The following is a 15,573-nucleotide window of genomic DNA, read 5'->3' on the forward strand; positions in this document are numbered from 1 at the left end:
TTGTGGGGAGTTAATCTAGGAAAATGATCTTCCAGTATTAATTTTTAGAATATGTATTAAGCTAAGTAACATACATTTGTTTTCCCTAAGGGTGTCTTCATTTGTGGCTTTAGTAAATCAATGTGAAAGTGATCAGTGCTTCTTTGTAAGATTTCTTTTAACCATTTTCCGTATCTTGTGCTACCATGTAGGTAGGAGAACACCTCACGGAAAATCAAAAAGAAAATGTACTTAGTAATGAACTTGAACTAGAGAAAGTTAAAGAAGAGGCAGCTGCTGCTAAGGAAGAGCTGAGCAGTTACAGAGAAGAGGCAGAAAAACTTCAGCAACAACTATCAGTAAGAACCAGATTGTTCTATAACATATTTAAAGCAAATGATTATACAGGATTTATAATAGCCGTTATGCGTGCTAGATTTTTTTAAATCTTTAACTGAGCATGCCACTAAGAAAAATGATTACTCAGTACCTACAGTGGAATAGAGCTGATGCTGTGGACCTAAGCAACATTTAATGCCAAAGTAGAGAGCTTTACAGTCCACTATAATGCAACAGTGGATCCAGAGCTGTATTTATCAGAGATGAGACTTGTTACCGTGTGTCATAGCCACTTCAAAATAGGACTAAACTGAGTTGGAATTTGTATAGATCTCACAATTGTTTAGATTTTGTATATTTCGAAGTATTTCATGACTGCAACTCAGATTCTCCATATTTACAGGTAAAAGAAGCAAGTCTGGTACATCTTCAGGAAGATCTGTGCAAAGTCAAAGAGAAGCTAGTTCAAGTAGAAGAGAAGCTTGCAAATTATGTGAGAAAGGACAAGGAAATGGCAAAAACTGAAAGCAAAAAAGATGCAGAAATAATGTGTGATTTGTTGAGTGAGTCTGCTCAGATTAGCAAAAGTACATCTTCACAGACAGACAAGAATGTGGAGATGAACAGCTATATTGAAACTTCGCCAACGCTTGTTAAAAATGCAGAAATTCAAATTGACTTGCAAAGTGGATGTTCTTCAGAAGAGATTGCAGAGATCATAAGAGAATTTAATGAGAAAATTGACCAAATGCAAGAACTTCATGCTGCTGAAATCATGGACATGGAGACGAGGCATATCTCTGAATCTGAAGCACTAAAAAGAGACAAGTTTGTTGCAGTGCAAGTATTAACTGACGAATGTAATTCTTTAAAGGAAGTCATAGAGACTTTACGAGCTAAAGAGGTGTGTATCCTATTTTACGTTCATTTGAACTACCTTGTTTTCTGCTTTTCTTCCTGGTACAGAAATTCCCATTATAATTCTAAGTGTGAACCACCATTAATCCTCATTAATATAAAGACTTTACGTGTTCTGATGTTTCCACGGCCTAGGGAGAGATTTTGAACCACTTCCTCAACAATTTAAGTATGAGAATCTGCTCGACTATCAGATGCTTCCTTGTGCTACTGTATTGAACGTGGCCTGCCCTGTGAATCAGGGGCAAGTGTAGGTCACACTACCGAACACCATCTTTCTAGTCTCCATATTGATTACTTTTGTTGCAGGGAAAACTAAAAAGAAACAATCGTGTAATTCCATGCTCTTGTGAATTAGCACCCTTACTGGGAGTGGGTGTGAGGTGATTCAAGGTTTGACTGTTCTCTTTTCTAAATACAGGGTATCCCAATTTCTGGATTAGTGCGTTCTCCACCGTATCAAGCTAGAGATGGAGGTTCTAGTGGTAAGAAGCTTGGTTTTTCAGTTTTCAGATGGTCACCATTATAAATTAAATTTGCTTTTTCAGTAGAAAGTTGACTGTTTAAGAGTTTGTGTTGTAAGTAACAAAAGAAACTACTCCCCATATCAAAGCTGCACCCTATCACACTTTAAAAAAAAAAAAAGGCACTGAGCATACAATTTCTATTGAACTGTTACAGAAGAACAATGACACGATTGACCCAATTTTCAGTAATCTTTCAGTTCAAGATGTATTGAGTCAAAGTGTCAGATGCTAATTTTTTTCTTCCATTTGGAGTTTCTATATTCTTCTTACATATTGCAGCATCTCTTCAGCATAGCTTCATCATGTCTTGATGAATTCAAAGCAACAACTCCATGGCAATGAGAGGTGATGACGGGTACAGGCTGTCAGTCAGCAGTAGAAATGATTAATATGATCCTTTTAATAGGCAAAGACTAAGCATATTAAGAAGGGTTATTTAACAGGTGCATTTGTGCAAATAAGTTGTTTTCTTTTAAAAGTAAACCAGGATTTTAAAGTTTCACATTTTGGAGGGGTTTTTAGGCTTTTGTTTGTTGTTTGGTTTGTTGTTTTTTTGCTGTCACTGCTTTGAAACTGAAAAAGAAAAACTATGAAACAGGTAGTCTTCAGGTTTAGAATCGGCTGTGGTGACATGCAACCTCCTGTTATAACAAAATGAAAAAAAAATTTTTTTTTTGATGTCTGTTCTTCAAAGTTTCACAGTAATCCTGCTTTAATGTTTTTCTCTCCTTTTATTTTAGACTCCAGTTCAGACTGGAGTCAAGGAATGTATCTTGCTCAGACCCAAGGATCTGACACAATATCTGAAGGAATAGATGAAGGTGAAACTTCAACGGATTTACTTCCCCAAAAAATTAAGGTAAAATAGGGCTGATCATTTTCACTGTGGAACAAGAGTGACAATACAAAAAGCTAAGCTTACTTACTGCTTAATTAGTGAGTAGTGAGCCTTTTAGATGATTTGTAAAGTGTTTGCTATTTAAATACATTTTAAAATGTTTAGAAGTGATACACATTTCATTTGATACACAGTGATATACCATTTCATTTAACATGGAATCTTTCTCAGAATTTCATGTTAGATTGTTAAACATCAGCTGTAGCTGTAGGCTTGTTCTCAATTACGGATATGTAAAATTTAACTCTTATTATAATGTGTTGTATTTCTTGTGTATTTGTAATAATGCCATGATAATCTATTACACAATTATATAGGTTCTATAATTATAGGTGTAGAATAATATCTATATTACAAAAGAAAAATAAGTTGTGTATTATAAACAATAAGGATATCATGCTTTTAATTATACTGCTGGAAAAAAAAATGATCCTTTTCCAACAAATCATACCTAGCTTAATTGTAATTTCAAAAAATGAATTGCAAAGCTTGCCTGAAAGCTTTACAGAACTTTGTTCCACTGCTTGACTAATATAGAACTGAGTGAGATTTCTGTTATTGATATGAGGAAACATAAGTAGTTTCCTTATACAGATCAATGCAGAAAATACCAGTATTCCAATATGTATGAAATACCATTATTGTTAAAGCTGACACGACCTATTTCTTTTTGTATTATTGTAGGGTTTGCTGAGAGCAGTCCATCATGAAGGCGTACAGGTGCTGTCTCTCACTGAGTTTCCGTATGGTGAGAGAGAGATGTCACCTCCTAAGCAAGGACCAGATTCTTGGCTTGAGGAAAGGAAAGCTTTTCTAAGCACCATTTCATCTCTGAAAGACCTGATTTCAAAAATGCAACTTCATAGAGATGCTGAGGTATAAACAGTATCATGAGTCTTTCTAAATCAAAAATAATTTATAAGAACCTTATGTAAAGCATATTAATAATTCAGCTTTAAATAGTATAAATACATTACTACAAAGCAAGATTTCAGAAATATGCAGTAAAACTGCATGTTGTACTTTCTGTTAATAAGATACACCTTTAATTACAGTTTGCGTTTGGTTTTGATTGGTTATGCATTGATTGGTTTTGACCTTACAGAACGACCTTTCAAAAAATAATTCTGTTTTGAAAGCATGTTTCCAGTAGCTGTTCAATGATACCATAGTGAGAGAAAAGAGAAAAAAGTAATTGCTTAAAATATAAAACAAAATTTAATATTAACCAGAGACTTACTGGGACTTGCAAACCTGTAGACTTTGTTATATGTTGGTAGTTTCCATTACTTCTGCATTCTCTTCAACATGCAAAGTGGAAGGGGGAGCAGTACAGAGATCAACTTTACATCATTATAAAATTAAATATTCATACACAGTATCTGCCCGCTACCACATAGCTCTGTACAAGTCTACAAACAGAATGGACATACATGCAACATTATGAAAATTAAAATGATATTGAGATAGTGTGATACAGTGGCATGTATAATAACTATATTGGGCTAAGTTTTCATTTATAAAAACTAAATTATTCCCATCTAAAATACAGGGACAAGTTTCATGAAGTTGAGCATTTGTACATGCAGAAGAAATCAATGTGTGCAATAAAATGTGTCCGTTTTACGAATGAAAGATACTGCCAGAGATGCTCAATATTCCAGTGAGAAAACACACTTTGCATAAATGATAGCGTATCTGTTCCTGGTGTATTCTTTCAGTTCTGTTAAATGTTGAAATTGGCATTATATTTTGTTGTAGATTTATGCAAGTTCAGAATCTCCTGAAGGTGACTCAGACTGGCGAGGAGAACTCCTGCGTGCCATTCAACAGGTTTTTGTGAGGGAACAGAATGTTCTTCTTGCTGTGTTTCAAACTGAACTTGCGGAACTTGCAGGCACAAGAGATGCAATGATGTTGATGAATCAGTTAGAGCACAGACTACAAGAGCAGGTGACTAAAGTATTTTTATGTTGAGGCTTGTTTATGTCTTTTAGTTCTTGAATTTTTAATGTATATATCACTCAAAAATACATATATTAATAGTAGCTGTGACATCAAATGGGTGAAAAAAAAAAAAAAGGGATGCCTTGTAGGAAGAAGAGAATTTTTTACTAAGAAAAGTTTTTGGATGCACAAGCTATATAAAAAAATACAACCTTCAGAGATAAATTTGAATTAAAAATAGTTGTCCTGAGTGTGATTTCATTAAATTAATTATGTTATACTGTCTGAGAGAAAAGGTAGCTTATATGTATGAAGAAAGTTACAAGAAGAGTAAGATACAAGGTTGCTGTGGGGCGGAGAGAGGTCACTTATCTTCTTTGGGAGATGGAAGGATTAGTGAGGAAAATCATAATTTGCCATAAAACCAATAGCTCTTCTGATTCTATCATTTTGCTGTCTAGCAGAGTAATAAATAAATATGTTTTAAAAGAGAATTATTTCTAGTATTATAGTATTGTGTTAATCACGACTTAATTGAAAATGTTTTGAATATATATGCACTGTGAATATATCATTAAATTTTATACCCACACCTAGAAACCACACAGATATTCTAACAAAATCTGGAGTTCTACTTTCAAGTATGTTTTCAATCCTCCTAGGCTACTAATCAGAGAGCAGCAATGGACTGTCTTCAGCATGCCGACAGAAGAAGTTTGCTAATGGAGATTCAAGTGTTGCATGCTCAGATGAACACTATGAAAAGTAATCCAAAGAGAGAACAAGAAATTGATTCAAAAAGCCAAGGTGATTTATGTGGTAATTTATGTTGATTTCTACATGTTTTCGTGCCAGTGCTCATATAGTTTTAGGTGGAGAACTGTTGACATTTTTGCTCTCCGATTTTGATGCTCAACTTACATTCTGAGCATGCTTACTTCTCATCTTTTTCAATCTTATTGGAGTAATCTTCAAAAATTAAAATGTAGTCTGTGTCGTTAGGACTTGTATCAAATTAAAAGTGACATGAAGTAATTTCAATTGCTATAAAAATTGAGTTTGTATTTTAGTTATTTTCTGCGCTTCAGTGTTTAGGTTCAACAGCTTTGAAATTATGAAAGTCAGATAGTCAATGATAATGAGTGAATTAAGCAGTTAGAATGGGCAACAAAAATTTCAGAGAACAAATGTATTTTTGTTCTTAATCTGAAAATGCTGTCAGTGTTTTGTCACAGATATTTGATAAGAAGTATACTTACTTCTTACCAAACTTTTTACTTCTTAGTATAGCTAGCTTTGTGTTGGTCATAATCCAAACAATAAATAGTGATATGGTTTTCATACAGTTTTTAAATAAGTTTAAGAGCTGAAGTGATCTCTTGGAAGGTGTGAAATGTATTCCAGTGAAATGATGTGGTTTTACTTTCACCCCACTATTTAAAGATTTTTTTATTTTTTTTAATATCACTGCTAGTGATAGCTTTGTGGTCATTCTTTGTGCTAAGGGAATCTTGAACCAAGTAAGTGGTGTTTGATTACTAGACTGATTTCCTTGTTAATGGTGCTCCCATTAGAAATGCTGGAGTATAACATGCAGCAGAAGCAGTCACAAATACTTGAAATGCAAGTAGAGCTCCGGAGTGTGAAAGACAGAGCAGCTGAGCTGCAGGAACAGCTGAATTCAGAGAGAATGATGGGTGCTGAGCTGAAGAATGAACTTGCACAAGCCAAACTAGAGCTTGAAACAACCCTGAAAGCACAGCACAAGCACTTCAAGGACCTAGAAACCATCAGGTATGGCTTTCAGTGTCAGCCTTTCAGTGCTGACGGTGAAGATGATATTTGTCTGTCACCCCAAGTCATAATACTGATTTTATTAAGGGAGTTGATCTCATGTATTGTAATGCATCTCAGTTTTTCTGTAGAGCATGCCTAACAGAAAATAGACTTCTGTTCCATTGGACAAAAAAGAAAAGTTCTATAGATTAACATGATCTGATTCACAGTTTGATTCAATGACTTCTTAATATCTTTTTTAATATTTTGACACATTAGACTGCTGTTTACCAACTAATAAGTGGACCATAGCACCATATTTATTAAAGGGCTTTTTTACTTCTAAAATGTAACATGGAGACCAAATTGCAGGGTCTAGATGACTTAGCAAGAACTTTCATATGAAATTCATATGACTTGAAATCTTGCTTTGTTATGGCCAACAGCAGAGGTACCAGGCAACATATTTGGCACTCAGGAAAGCTATTACTATTGAAGTCTTTGGTAAATTTGTGTGCCTGTATACAGTATTTTAACATTCAGGTCAGTGATAACAAATTAAGAGAAAGTTCAAATTTATGTTGCCTTACAGATTGCCTTCTAACCTTTACTGATCATCAGGAGCAAGGTTCTTTTGCCTTTTTTTATTGTTTTGCAAAAAAAAAAAAAAATTGCTAATTTGCAGAAAAGTGCAAATTTGTGGCATAGATTCACCCACCCAGAAAAATCCTTTGAGTTATGTGGCAGCAAGATGTTGATTTGCATCCTTTCAAATTTTGGCTGATGGTTGGATTAAGTTGAACACTAGCTACCTCTGAGCCACCAATTCATGGAGAACGGCAGCTACAAAGTTAAGAGTACGGACACACTTTTTCTGTCATTTATGAGCCATGCAACGCTTTTCGATGATTGAATTAGCTCATTTTTTCTAAATAGGCTTTTCATTGTTACACTACTACACAAGCAGTGTTCTCAGTTCACAAAATGAACCACTAAGTAACTGCTGTTACTGTGGTAGCATGAAAGCCACGGTTTAATGTAAAGATTGCCCATTTCTTTCTTAGGACTGAAGTTAAAGAAAAAGCAGCTGAGCTAGATATCCTCAAGGATACAATGGCTGGCGAACAGAAGAAATCAAGAGAGCTACAGTGGGCTTTGGAAAAAGAAAAAGCTAAAATGGAACGCAGCGAGGAAAGACGAAGAGAAGAGCTTGAGGTAAATGTTCCAGGTCATTTGGGATTATGGAAGGAAAAGGAGTGTACAAATATTCTTTTGGTCAACGTTTAATCTTGACTTACATTTCAGTCCAATGTGTACTCCATGTTCTTGTCTTGAACAACAGTATTGTATCATTTAGAGTTTAAGAAAGATGTATTAAAGCTACGTGGTAAAAAAAAAAATCAGTAGGAATTTTACAACTGTATTCTACACTTAATAATAGCCCCCAGCTATTCAAGGGGACAGGACACTGCTCACATAGCTACAAGTAGCAACCCCCACAACCTAACTCATAAGTAGTATTATTTTAGAATGTCATTTGAGGAAATAAGTTGTTTGTCTCCATTTTAAAAGTCAGCAGTCTCACCTCATGAAAACCACACTAAGGAGTTTACTTTAGGAGAAAATACATTAGTAAGTTCCTTGGTACTTCTGCAATATCTGGTTTAGTGAGGGAGAGAGCAAGTATCCTAATACATTAAGACAAAAAAACAGTCACTTCAACAGCATAGATTTATCTGCATCTTGAAATCTTAACTTGGAAGCTCACTGTCACAGTTTTAGAGAGTAAAAGGAGTTAGTTTTCTTGAACTTGATAACTATAGATGTTTGCATCTTATAAAAAAGTGTGTTACAAATTTTCTTGTTTTATAGGATGATCTGTTTTTAGAGTAAAGGCACCTGTAATACATTTATAACATCAAGCGTATTCAGAATCTTGACATTAATTTGTGAACTGCAAAACTTGTTAAAAGCAAAGTGTGCAGAGCTAGCCTGCTTGCAATTTGCAGAAGGTAATGCAAAGTTCACACACATTGATTTAATGTTTTTTCTTCTGTTTCTTATGGAAGGACTTAAAATTTTCACTCGAAGATCAAAAACAACAGAACTTGCAGTTAAATAAACTTTTGGAGCAAGAGAAACAACTGTCAAGTGAGCTGCAGCAGAAAATTGAATCCCAAGAAGCACTCAGTGCTGCCCAGCTGTCACGTGAAAGAGGCCGTAATTCTGAGTTGCAGGTGCTTCTTGAATCAGAGAAGGTTCGAGCTCTTGAAATAAGCAGTGCCCTAGAAAGAGAAAAAGAGCTATGTGCTCAGCTTCAAAGTGCTGAAGATAAGGGGCAAGCTGGAACACCTAATCCATCTGAGGAATTACTTAAAGAACTACAAAAACAAATGGATGAAAAGCATGACCGTATAGTGGAGTTAGTAAGTGAAATGGAGAAGTACAAACTAGAATCTGTGCAAGTGAGTCAGCAAATGGAAAAAGAAAGGCAAATCCAGAGGAAAGCATTGCAAGCAGAACAAGATGCTAACATAGCAGCACAGAAAAAACTTCATGAACTGGAGTCCAAAGTAGAAGACCTTCAGTGGCAACTTGGACAGAAGGAGCAAGAGATTCATAAATTAGAGAATGAGACAAAGAAGTTACAGGAAGTAATCCAAGAACTGCAGATCAAAAAGCAGGAGAGTGAAGGAAAAAAGGAAACTGAAAGAACACCAAGCCACAATCAAAATGAGGTACAGTAGCACTGAGAGTGATGTGTGGTATTGAACTTTGCAATTTTGCTTTTAATTCTGTTGTACAATTAATTTTGTTCATCTGTGCCTTTGATCTATAAAATAGCCTGCAGATTGCATATGCTGAAGTAGAGGCATCAGCAAAAGGGAAAGCACTCTGTTTTGGAATAGTAAATCTGTTCATGCATGTCCTCTGAGAATGAAGCTCTAGAGATGTGTAAGAAAGAGGGTGAGCAGGAGAAATGCATCTGACTGTATACACACGCTTTGTGTTTTAGTGTAGTGGAAGACTAATATTCCCCCCACCCAGTTTCATGGATGAGTTCAGGAGTGCTCCAGATCAGTGTTCTTAATCTTTAGTCCATAAACCACAAGTGGTCTTTGAAACATCAAAAAGCAATCTCTCAACAATTGCAATAATTAAATGAGTATGTAGTCAAACAAGCCTGTGCATGGATATATGTATGTCAGCAAGCAAAACAGAAAGGAGAGATCAAGGTGAAAAACTACTTCCAGAATTTAGCCTAGTTTTTAGATGACTGAAAGTTGGAACCATTGTTACATGTAAGTTTTTCTCCCTCATAAAAGGTTTGGGCAGTTCTAAAATGGCTTTTAAATGACTGTTAAAAAAAAAAAAAAAAAAAAAAAAAAAACTTTTAAAACTTTAGAAACTTCCCTCAAAGAGATAAGCGTTGGTCAGTGAGCGATCTGTGGGTAGTCCCAAAGGAGGTGGTTGGTGGGAGGCTTCCCTCTTTGCTGAGCATGTTTGTTTGCCCACCCTGGAATCATTGCTTCCCCTTAAGCAGCTGTTTCTCTGTGGAGCCAGGAAGGACATTTTTGTCTTCACCTCATTTGGCTACTGCTTTTACTCTCCTGAAGCACTGGAAACTACCACAGCTAGAGGCAGGATTTGGATGTGTTGACACCCTGATAGCATCAGGCTTCCTGCCACTCTCAGTTCGTTGTCGTTGCTGTCCCGCTCAGAGATAACTGCCAGCAGCATGGTCCAGGAACAGCCTTCCCTTGGATCAAGTTGGCGGTGGCTCCTGGGGCTTTTCCCTGCCTCAATGTGATCTGCTTTCCAGGATCTGCCTAGAGTATCAAACAGTGCATCTCCTGCTGCTTCCTGGGACATCTGCAGAACCCTGGTTGTGTTTTGTGTGTGTGTTGTTTTTTTTTCCTCATTGGTACCATGCTGTAGTAAAATATCCAAAACCTGTGACTCCGTGACCGTGGTGGGCATTTCCAGTCCTGTTTCTCTGATTGTGGAGTGGTCCCAAAAACATTTGGGTACCAATGCCCAAGTTCCAAGCACAACTGGTAAAGGAGATGATGATGGAAAAAAAAAAAATGAAAGGCTGGGTGGCTTCTAACCAGCTGAGTTTACTGGATGGCTTCATAGTCTAGATCAATGACTGCTAGATCTTAATCAAGAAAGGCATCACACTGTACCTCTCACAATTAATAGCTGCAGTGATGTGCTGCAATAGTGAAGTCACACTGCACTCCTTTCAGTATCAGGATTTTGTTCTTTAACTTTGAACATATTTCAGATTTAATATTTTAAAGCACTATACATGCATTTGAAATCTGTATATATATCTATGTACAGACTACTTGGGATACACCCAATGAGAGAACAAGAAATTGGGTTCTCCAGCAAAAAATGGAAGGAGCTGAGACAAATGGATCAACCTACCCCACGCTGACAGGAGGAGGAGGAGACCTATCTGCAGCTACCGAAATTCTGGAAAATGTCAGACAAAAGCTGCAAAATGCATCTCCAAAGCTGAAGAAGTTGGCTCGAAAAGCTGCTAGCAGGTTAGACCAGTCTTCAGCTATTTGTTTTTGTTAATAGCAGCCATCAAGCTGATACATCGGGTTTTAATCATAGTTCTCACACTATAAGCCTAACTATTTTTTCTGTTTTTCTATATTTATATTATATGCTTATTTTTACTTGATGTGCTGATGTAAAACAGGATCACAGAGTGCCAAGTGCTTTGTTAACTCTTTCATGTTTAACATGGTCCTTTATAAGTTACAACAAAATTATCGTCTTTCTCTGCAAAATGCTGAGATTTATGTGGTTATGGTGTAGGCAAAAGATTGTTTTAAAACAATTCAGTAATTGAAAAAATCACTGTGTAAGGGGAAGAATATGGGAATTACTGCTATGGATATATCCCCCTAGTTGTCATGTCAACCCCCCCCCAGTTATATTTTGTAGTCAAGTGAAATGGATCTTGATTCTTACTTGCTTGGGTTGCTGTCTCCTTATGGAAAAAAAAATGTGTAGGAGGTTTTAATCTGTTTTTCTGTTGCTGTGATAATGATTTAATTTTAAACATTTATTCTGAAACATTTGGGTAAAATGAAATGCACTACATTTTAAAAATACTCTAAGATTTTTCTCAAATAGATACAACAGATAAGTGAGAAGTAAAATATCTCTAAACGTTCTTCATGTAGAATATTCTGTTCTCAGAATCAGTAGAAGTTCTTCAATGCAAATTCGTTATACACTTGAGCCAATTTAATTTAAATACCTGAGAGTCCCTGAATGCTTTGATTACGCTGACATCTCTCTGATAACTCTGCTGACATGATTTGCTAAAGGTCCAGTGGGTGTTTACTGATACCCGCTGTGGCTGCTGTGTTAGTCTGGCTTCATGCTGTTAGACCATGCGTGCTGCTGAAACTCTTGATGTAATTTCAGATTGCAGTTTGAAGCAGCAGATGATCAAGACTTCATTGCAATACAGAACACTATTGAAGAAGTTATTTCAGAGCTGCAGAAACTACCTGGATTGCCCTATCTGGAAGAGGTGAGAGTGCAATGTTACAACTTTAGTGGGAGATTTTGGATGATGAGATGTGAGTGGAAAGCAGCAAGTAATTAAATCTGTGGCTATCCAGCTCTGTAATTCATGGAGGAAAATCTCCTCCAGTCAGTACGCTGCTTTGGAGATGGTGAAGTGTAAAACTCCCCCTATTCCTTTTATTATTATTTTCTTTATTTTTAATTAGCTTAAAACCAAATCTTCATTTTTAGATTAAGACTTTCCCTTTATAATTATTAATATTTGGATCTCCTAGTTCTTCTTTGGAATTTCCTAGCTTTTCTTTAGTAAAATATATTTACAGCAATATTTCTTTTTCTGAGGAAACTTTTCTCAGTACTTTCTGATATTAGAGTCAACATTTACTATATTATGTTGGTAAAACACATTTACTTAAATTGCCCTGTAATTACCAAAGGAAAGGCAGTCAGAAACTGAGCAGTGTGCACTTGTATAAAACATGAACTGAGGTAACCTGTTACAAAGATTTCAGCAATATTTGATATTAACTCAGCTCGGCTGGGTCCTTACCTGCATTTTAAGCAAGTGTATTCAACATGATTTGTAAAAAGCTTTGGGTCTTTCCTTCATTTAAGTTAGATAAATCTAAGCAAAGTTTAAAAAAAAAAATGCACATTGTTACAGTTGGATTAGTTTAATTTGCATGCGAACATCCTGCTGTTACATACAAGGTGAGCATAGAAGAAAAAGTCACATTAACCTCTCGATTTCATGTACATTTCTGTTTTCTCTGAGTAAGTTATGACAAAGTTATTGTCCTGACCCACAAAAGGATTTTTACTTAAAGCCAAAGTTACTTTCGAGTTGGCAACACAGATGTAATGGAATTTATTTGGTTTTCTTTTTTCCTAGCTAAAGCTAACGCTGCCACCAGGAACTCCGTCTAGCTCATTGACCGAAAGGCTGCTGCGACAAAATGCTGAGCTGACAGGCTTTGTCAGCAGGCTGAGTGAGGAAAAGAATAATTTGAGGAATGCTGTTATGAAACTGGAGGAAGAACTGAGAAGATACCAGCACAGACAAACTTCTGGAGACTATGTATGTCTTCAGTGGCACTAATTAATGAAGTATATATAGGCATGAAAGTGACCTGCTGTGAGACTACCCTAATGCTCAAGCTATCTGATTTTCTCAACTTTCTTCCTGCAGAGTAAATGGCTGTGAGATATTCTTGTCCTATGGTCTAGACATCCTGACTCACTTAATGTACACTTTGTGATTTTAACCACCTTTGTCTTGTTAAATTCCAAATGCTTCTTTCTTTGGTTTGTATTTATTCACCCAGACAAACTGCAAATAGATCCAGTTAGCTTCAAGATCATGAAGCTATTATGGTTCAACAGGAGGGATTATTTTTTAACATTTTTTTTGGAGTAGCTATATTTTTCTAGGATGTTGAACAGGCTCCAAAACTCACTGTATCTGAGGGGTCAGGATGCCAGTATGACCTTAGATCCTTTCAGTCAGTAGTTTTTTCTCAGTAATTTAATGAACTCTCCACTAAACCAATGACTAGAATGACACAGCTCAGCCTTTTCCGAACTGTGTGGCTCTAATTCAATTTCTTTCCCCTTCAGTCTTCTAGACACTCATCAGATCTCGGAGTTAATATTGATACCCTTGTTGCCTCTGAGAAGGAAAATTGGAACAGAGAAAAGCTATCACTGCAGAAGTCTTTGAAACAAGCAGATGCAGAGCTGTCCAAGCTGAGAGCAGAAATTAGGAGCGAAGCCTTCCTCAGAGAACTGGGATCAGATTCTGAAAATGTTATTTTAAGGGTAGGAAAACTTTGTTGCTTGCATAGTAACTCTGGCTGGGTATTTTTCATTTTGTTTTGGGCCTGTTTTTTTTTCCTTAGTTCACTCTGCTTATGCTAAGTGAACAGATTAAATTCAGATTTTAAGTTCTTATCCTCACACACATAACTCTGTTAACTTTTCTCCACACAAATGCTAAGAAAGCACCTGTGTTGTCATTTTGTGCATGCTCCATTCCTTGCTGCTCAAGTGGTCCTCAACTTATGAAGCTACATTCAGCACACGTGAGCTGTAATGTGGTCTTCTCTGTGATAGCAAGAAATGCATAATCCAGCAATGCTGTAGGAGTAAAAACGTTAAAAGTCCTAAGACTAATGGTTCTTCTTTTGTTTTTCATCTTGTAGAGAATTTATGGCAAATACCTACGAGCAGAGAGCTTTCGGAAAGCTCTCATATATCAGAAAAAATACTTGCTGCTGTTACTAGGTGGATTCCAGGAGTGTGAAGAAGCCACGCTGGCCCTCATTGCACGAATGGGCGGACAGCCTTGCTACACAGACCTCGAAATCATCACTCATCATTCAAAGGGTTTTACAAGGTTTCGCTCTGCGGTCAGAGTGTCCATTGCGATTTCAAGGTAAACTGAAGGAAGTTCTGAACAGACGTGGCTGTGCATTTTATCGTGTACATTTCTAGCTGTGTCACTGAATCTGTAACTTCTCATGTTCCACCCTGTTTCAACTGTACACTTTTGGTAGTCATGAATGTAGTAGGTGCTGTGCAGGATAACAAGTTGAGCAGAGCACGGGTAAATTCTGTAATAGACATAAGCTGTCTGAGGTACTCAGCAGTCTGATTCTAGGTGAAATACTCATGGCTCTGTATTTGATAATCAAAGGCAGAATATATTGGATATGGTCATAATTTTAGAAAGATAATTAGTAGCAATTCTAGAGTGTGCGCTCATTTACAAAGGTATTTTCTGCAACTTAATTTCCTTTAACAGTTAAATTCTTACACGTAAGCATAATGCAGATTGATGAACTAATTTTATCCAGCTGGGTTGTCCTTTGAGGCCTCAGGCTGAGGAGGAACAGGAATAGATGAGAAGGAACAAGTGAAGTCTGTTACTGTCATGGCACTGCTGTGCTGCTAATAAGCCTCCTTCACAAGGGTTTGAATTCCCGAGTAGTTCTGCTTGCTATTGATCTGAGGTTTGTACGTAGTGTCAATTCTAGGAACTATTCATATACCTACTGTAAGTGAGGCTTTTGCTCATAACACTCTGCTGGTACAATTTTGGGAATGTGACAGGGCAAAAAGTTTATTTATTACAATTTTAAAATGCTGACACCCTGCTGTTCAGTTGCTTGACCCATTTGCTGTCCATTTTGACTTCATGTAGTTCCTCTGGAATCACTAGAATAGCAGAGGTGAAACTGAAAGCAGATTTTGGCAACAGATCGTTTGCTGAGGCTCTAGGAATGCATATAAGGAAGTTTTTTTTTACTTAATTGTCAGGTTTTAAATGCCTATGCGTTATTTTTGCTTGCTATTCAAGTAATTCTTAAGTCTGTCTTCTAGACTATAACAAGCAGATTTATTTTTTTTGACTGTTTCATTTAACCTGAAGTTTTGAGCTTCTTTACTTTTTTATTTTGTTTTTCAATTCCAGAATGAAGTTCTTGGTTCGTCGATGGCACAGAGTTACGGGTTCTGGTATACTGAGTATCAATAGGGATGTCTTCAGCCAGAACACAGGTAAATTGTAGTCCAGTAAAGATTGAAAAAATGCTACTAATAAGTTACGCTGCTGCTTAATGAAGATGG

The 15,573-nt window shown here is 36.5% G+C and overlaps 1 protein-coding gene across 8 annotated transcripts in view; it reads left to right on the top strand.

Moving 5' to 3' along the window:
- The window catches only part of AKAP9 (A-kinase anchoring protein 9), a 116,373-nt gene that overhangs the window by 92,374 nt on the left and 8,426 nt on the right, over positions 1 to 15,573 (top strand). For all 8 annotated transcript variants that reach the window (XM_068673931.1, XM_068673926.1, XM_068673928.1 and 5 more), the window contains 16 exons: positions 192 to 338; positions 722 to 1,222; positions 1,658 to 1,721; positions 2,504 to 2,622; positions 3,346 to 3,537; positions 4,423 to 4,614; positions 5,271 to 5,415; positions 6,183 to 6,402; positions 7,449 to 7,599; positions 8,454 to 9,122; positions 10,735 to 10,943; positions 11,842 to 11,950; positions 12,839 to 13,024; positions 13,564 to 13,764; positions 14,148 to 14,380; positions 15,419 to 15,504. In XM_068673931.1, the coding sequence (XP_068530032.1) occupies positions 192 to 338; positions 722 to 1,222; positions 1,658 to 1,721; positions 2,504 to 2,622; positions 3,346 to 3,537; positions 4,423 to 4,614; positions 5,271 to 5,415; positions 6,183 to 6,402; positions 7,449 to 7,599; positions 8,454 to 9,122; positions 10,735 to 10,943; positions 11,842 to 11,950; positions 12,839 to 13,024; positions 13,564 to 13,764; positions 14,148 to 14,380; positions 15,419 to 15,504 (3,424 nt within the window). The remainder of the gene's footprint in view (positions 1 to 191; positions 339 to 721; positions 1,223 to 1,657; positions 1,722 to 2,503; positions 2,623 to 3,345; positions 3,538 to 4,422; positions 4,615 to 5,270; positions 5,416 to 6,182; positions 6,403 to 7,448; positions 7,600 to 8,453; positions 9,123 to 10,734; positions 10,944 to 11,841; positions 11,951 to 12,838; positions 13,025 to 13,563; positions 13,765 to 14,147; positions 14,381 to 15,418; positions 15,505 to 15,573) is intronic.

Source organism: Anas acuta, chromosome 2 (assembly GCF_963932015.1).
Source record: "Anas acuta chromosome 2, bAnaAcu1.1, whole genome shotgun sequence".
Taxonomy (NCBI): domain Eukaryota; kingdom Metazoa; phylum Chordata; class Aves; order Anseriformes; family Anatidae; genus Anas; species Anas acuta.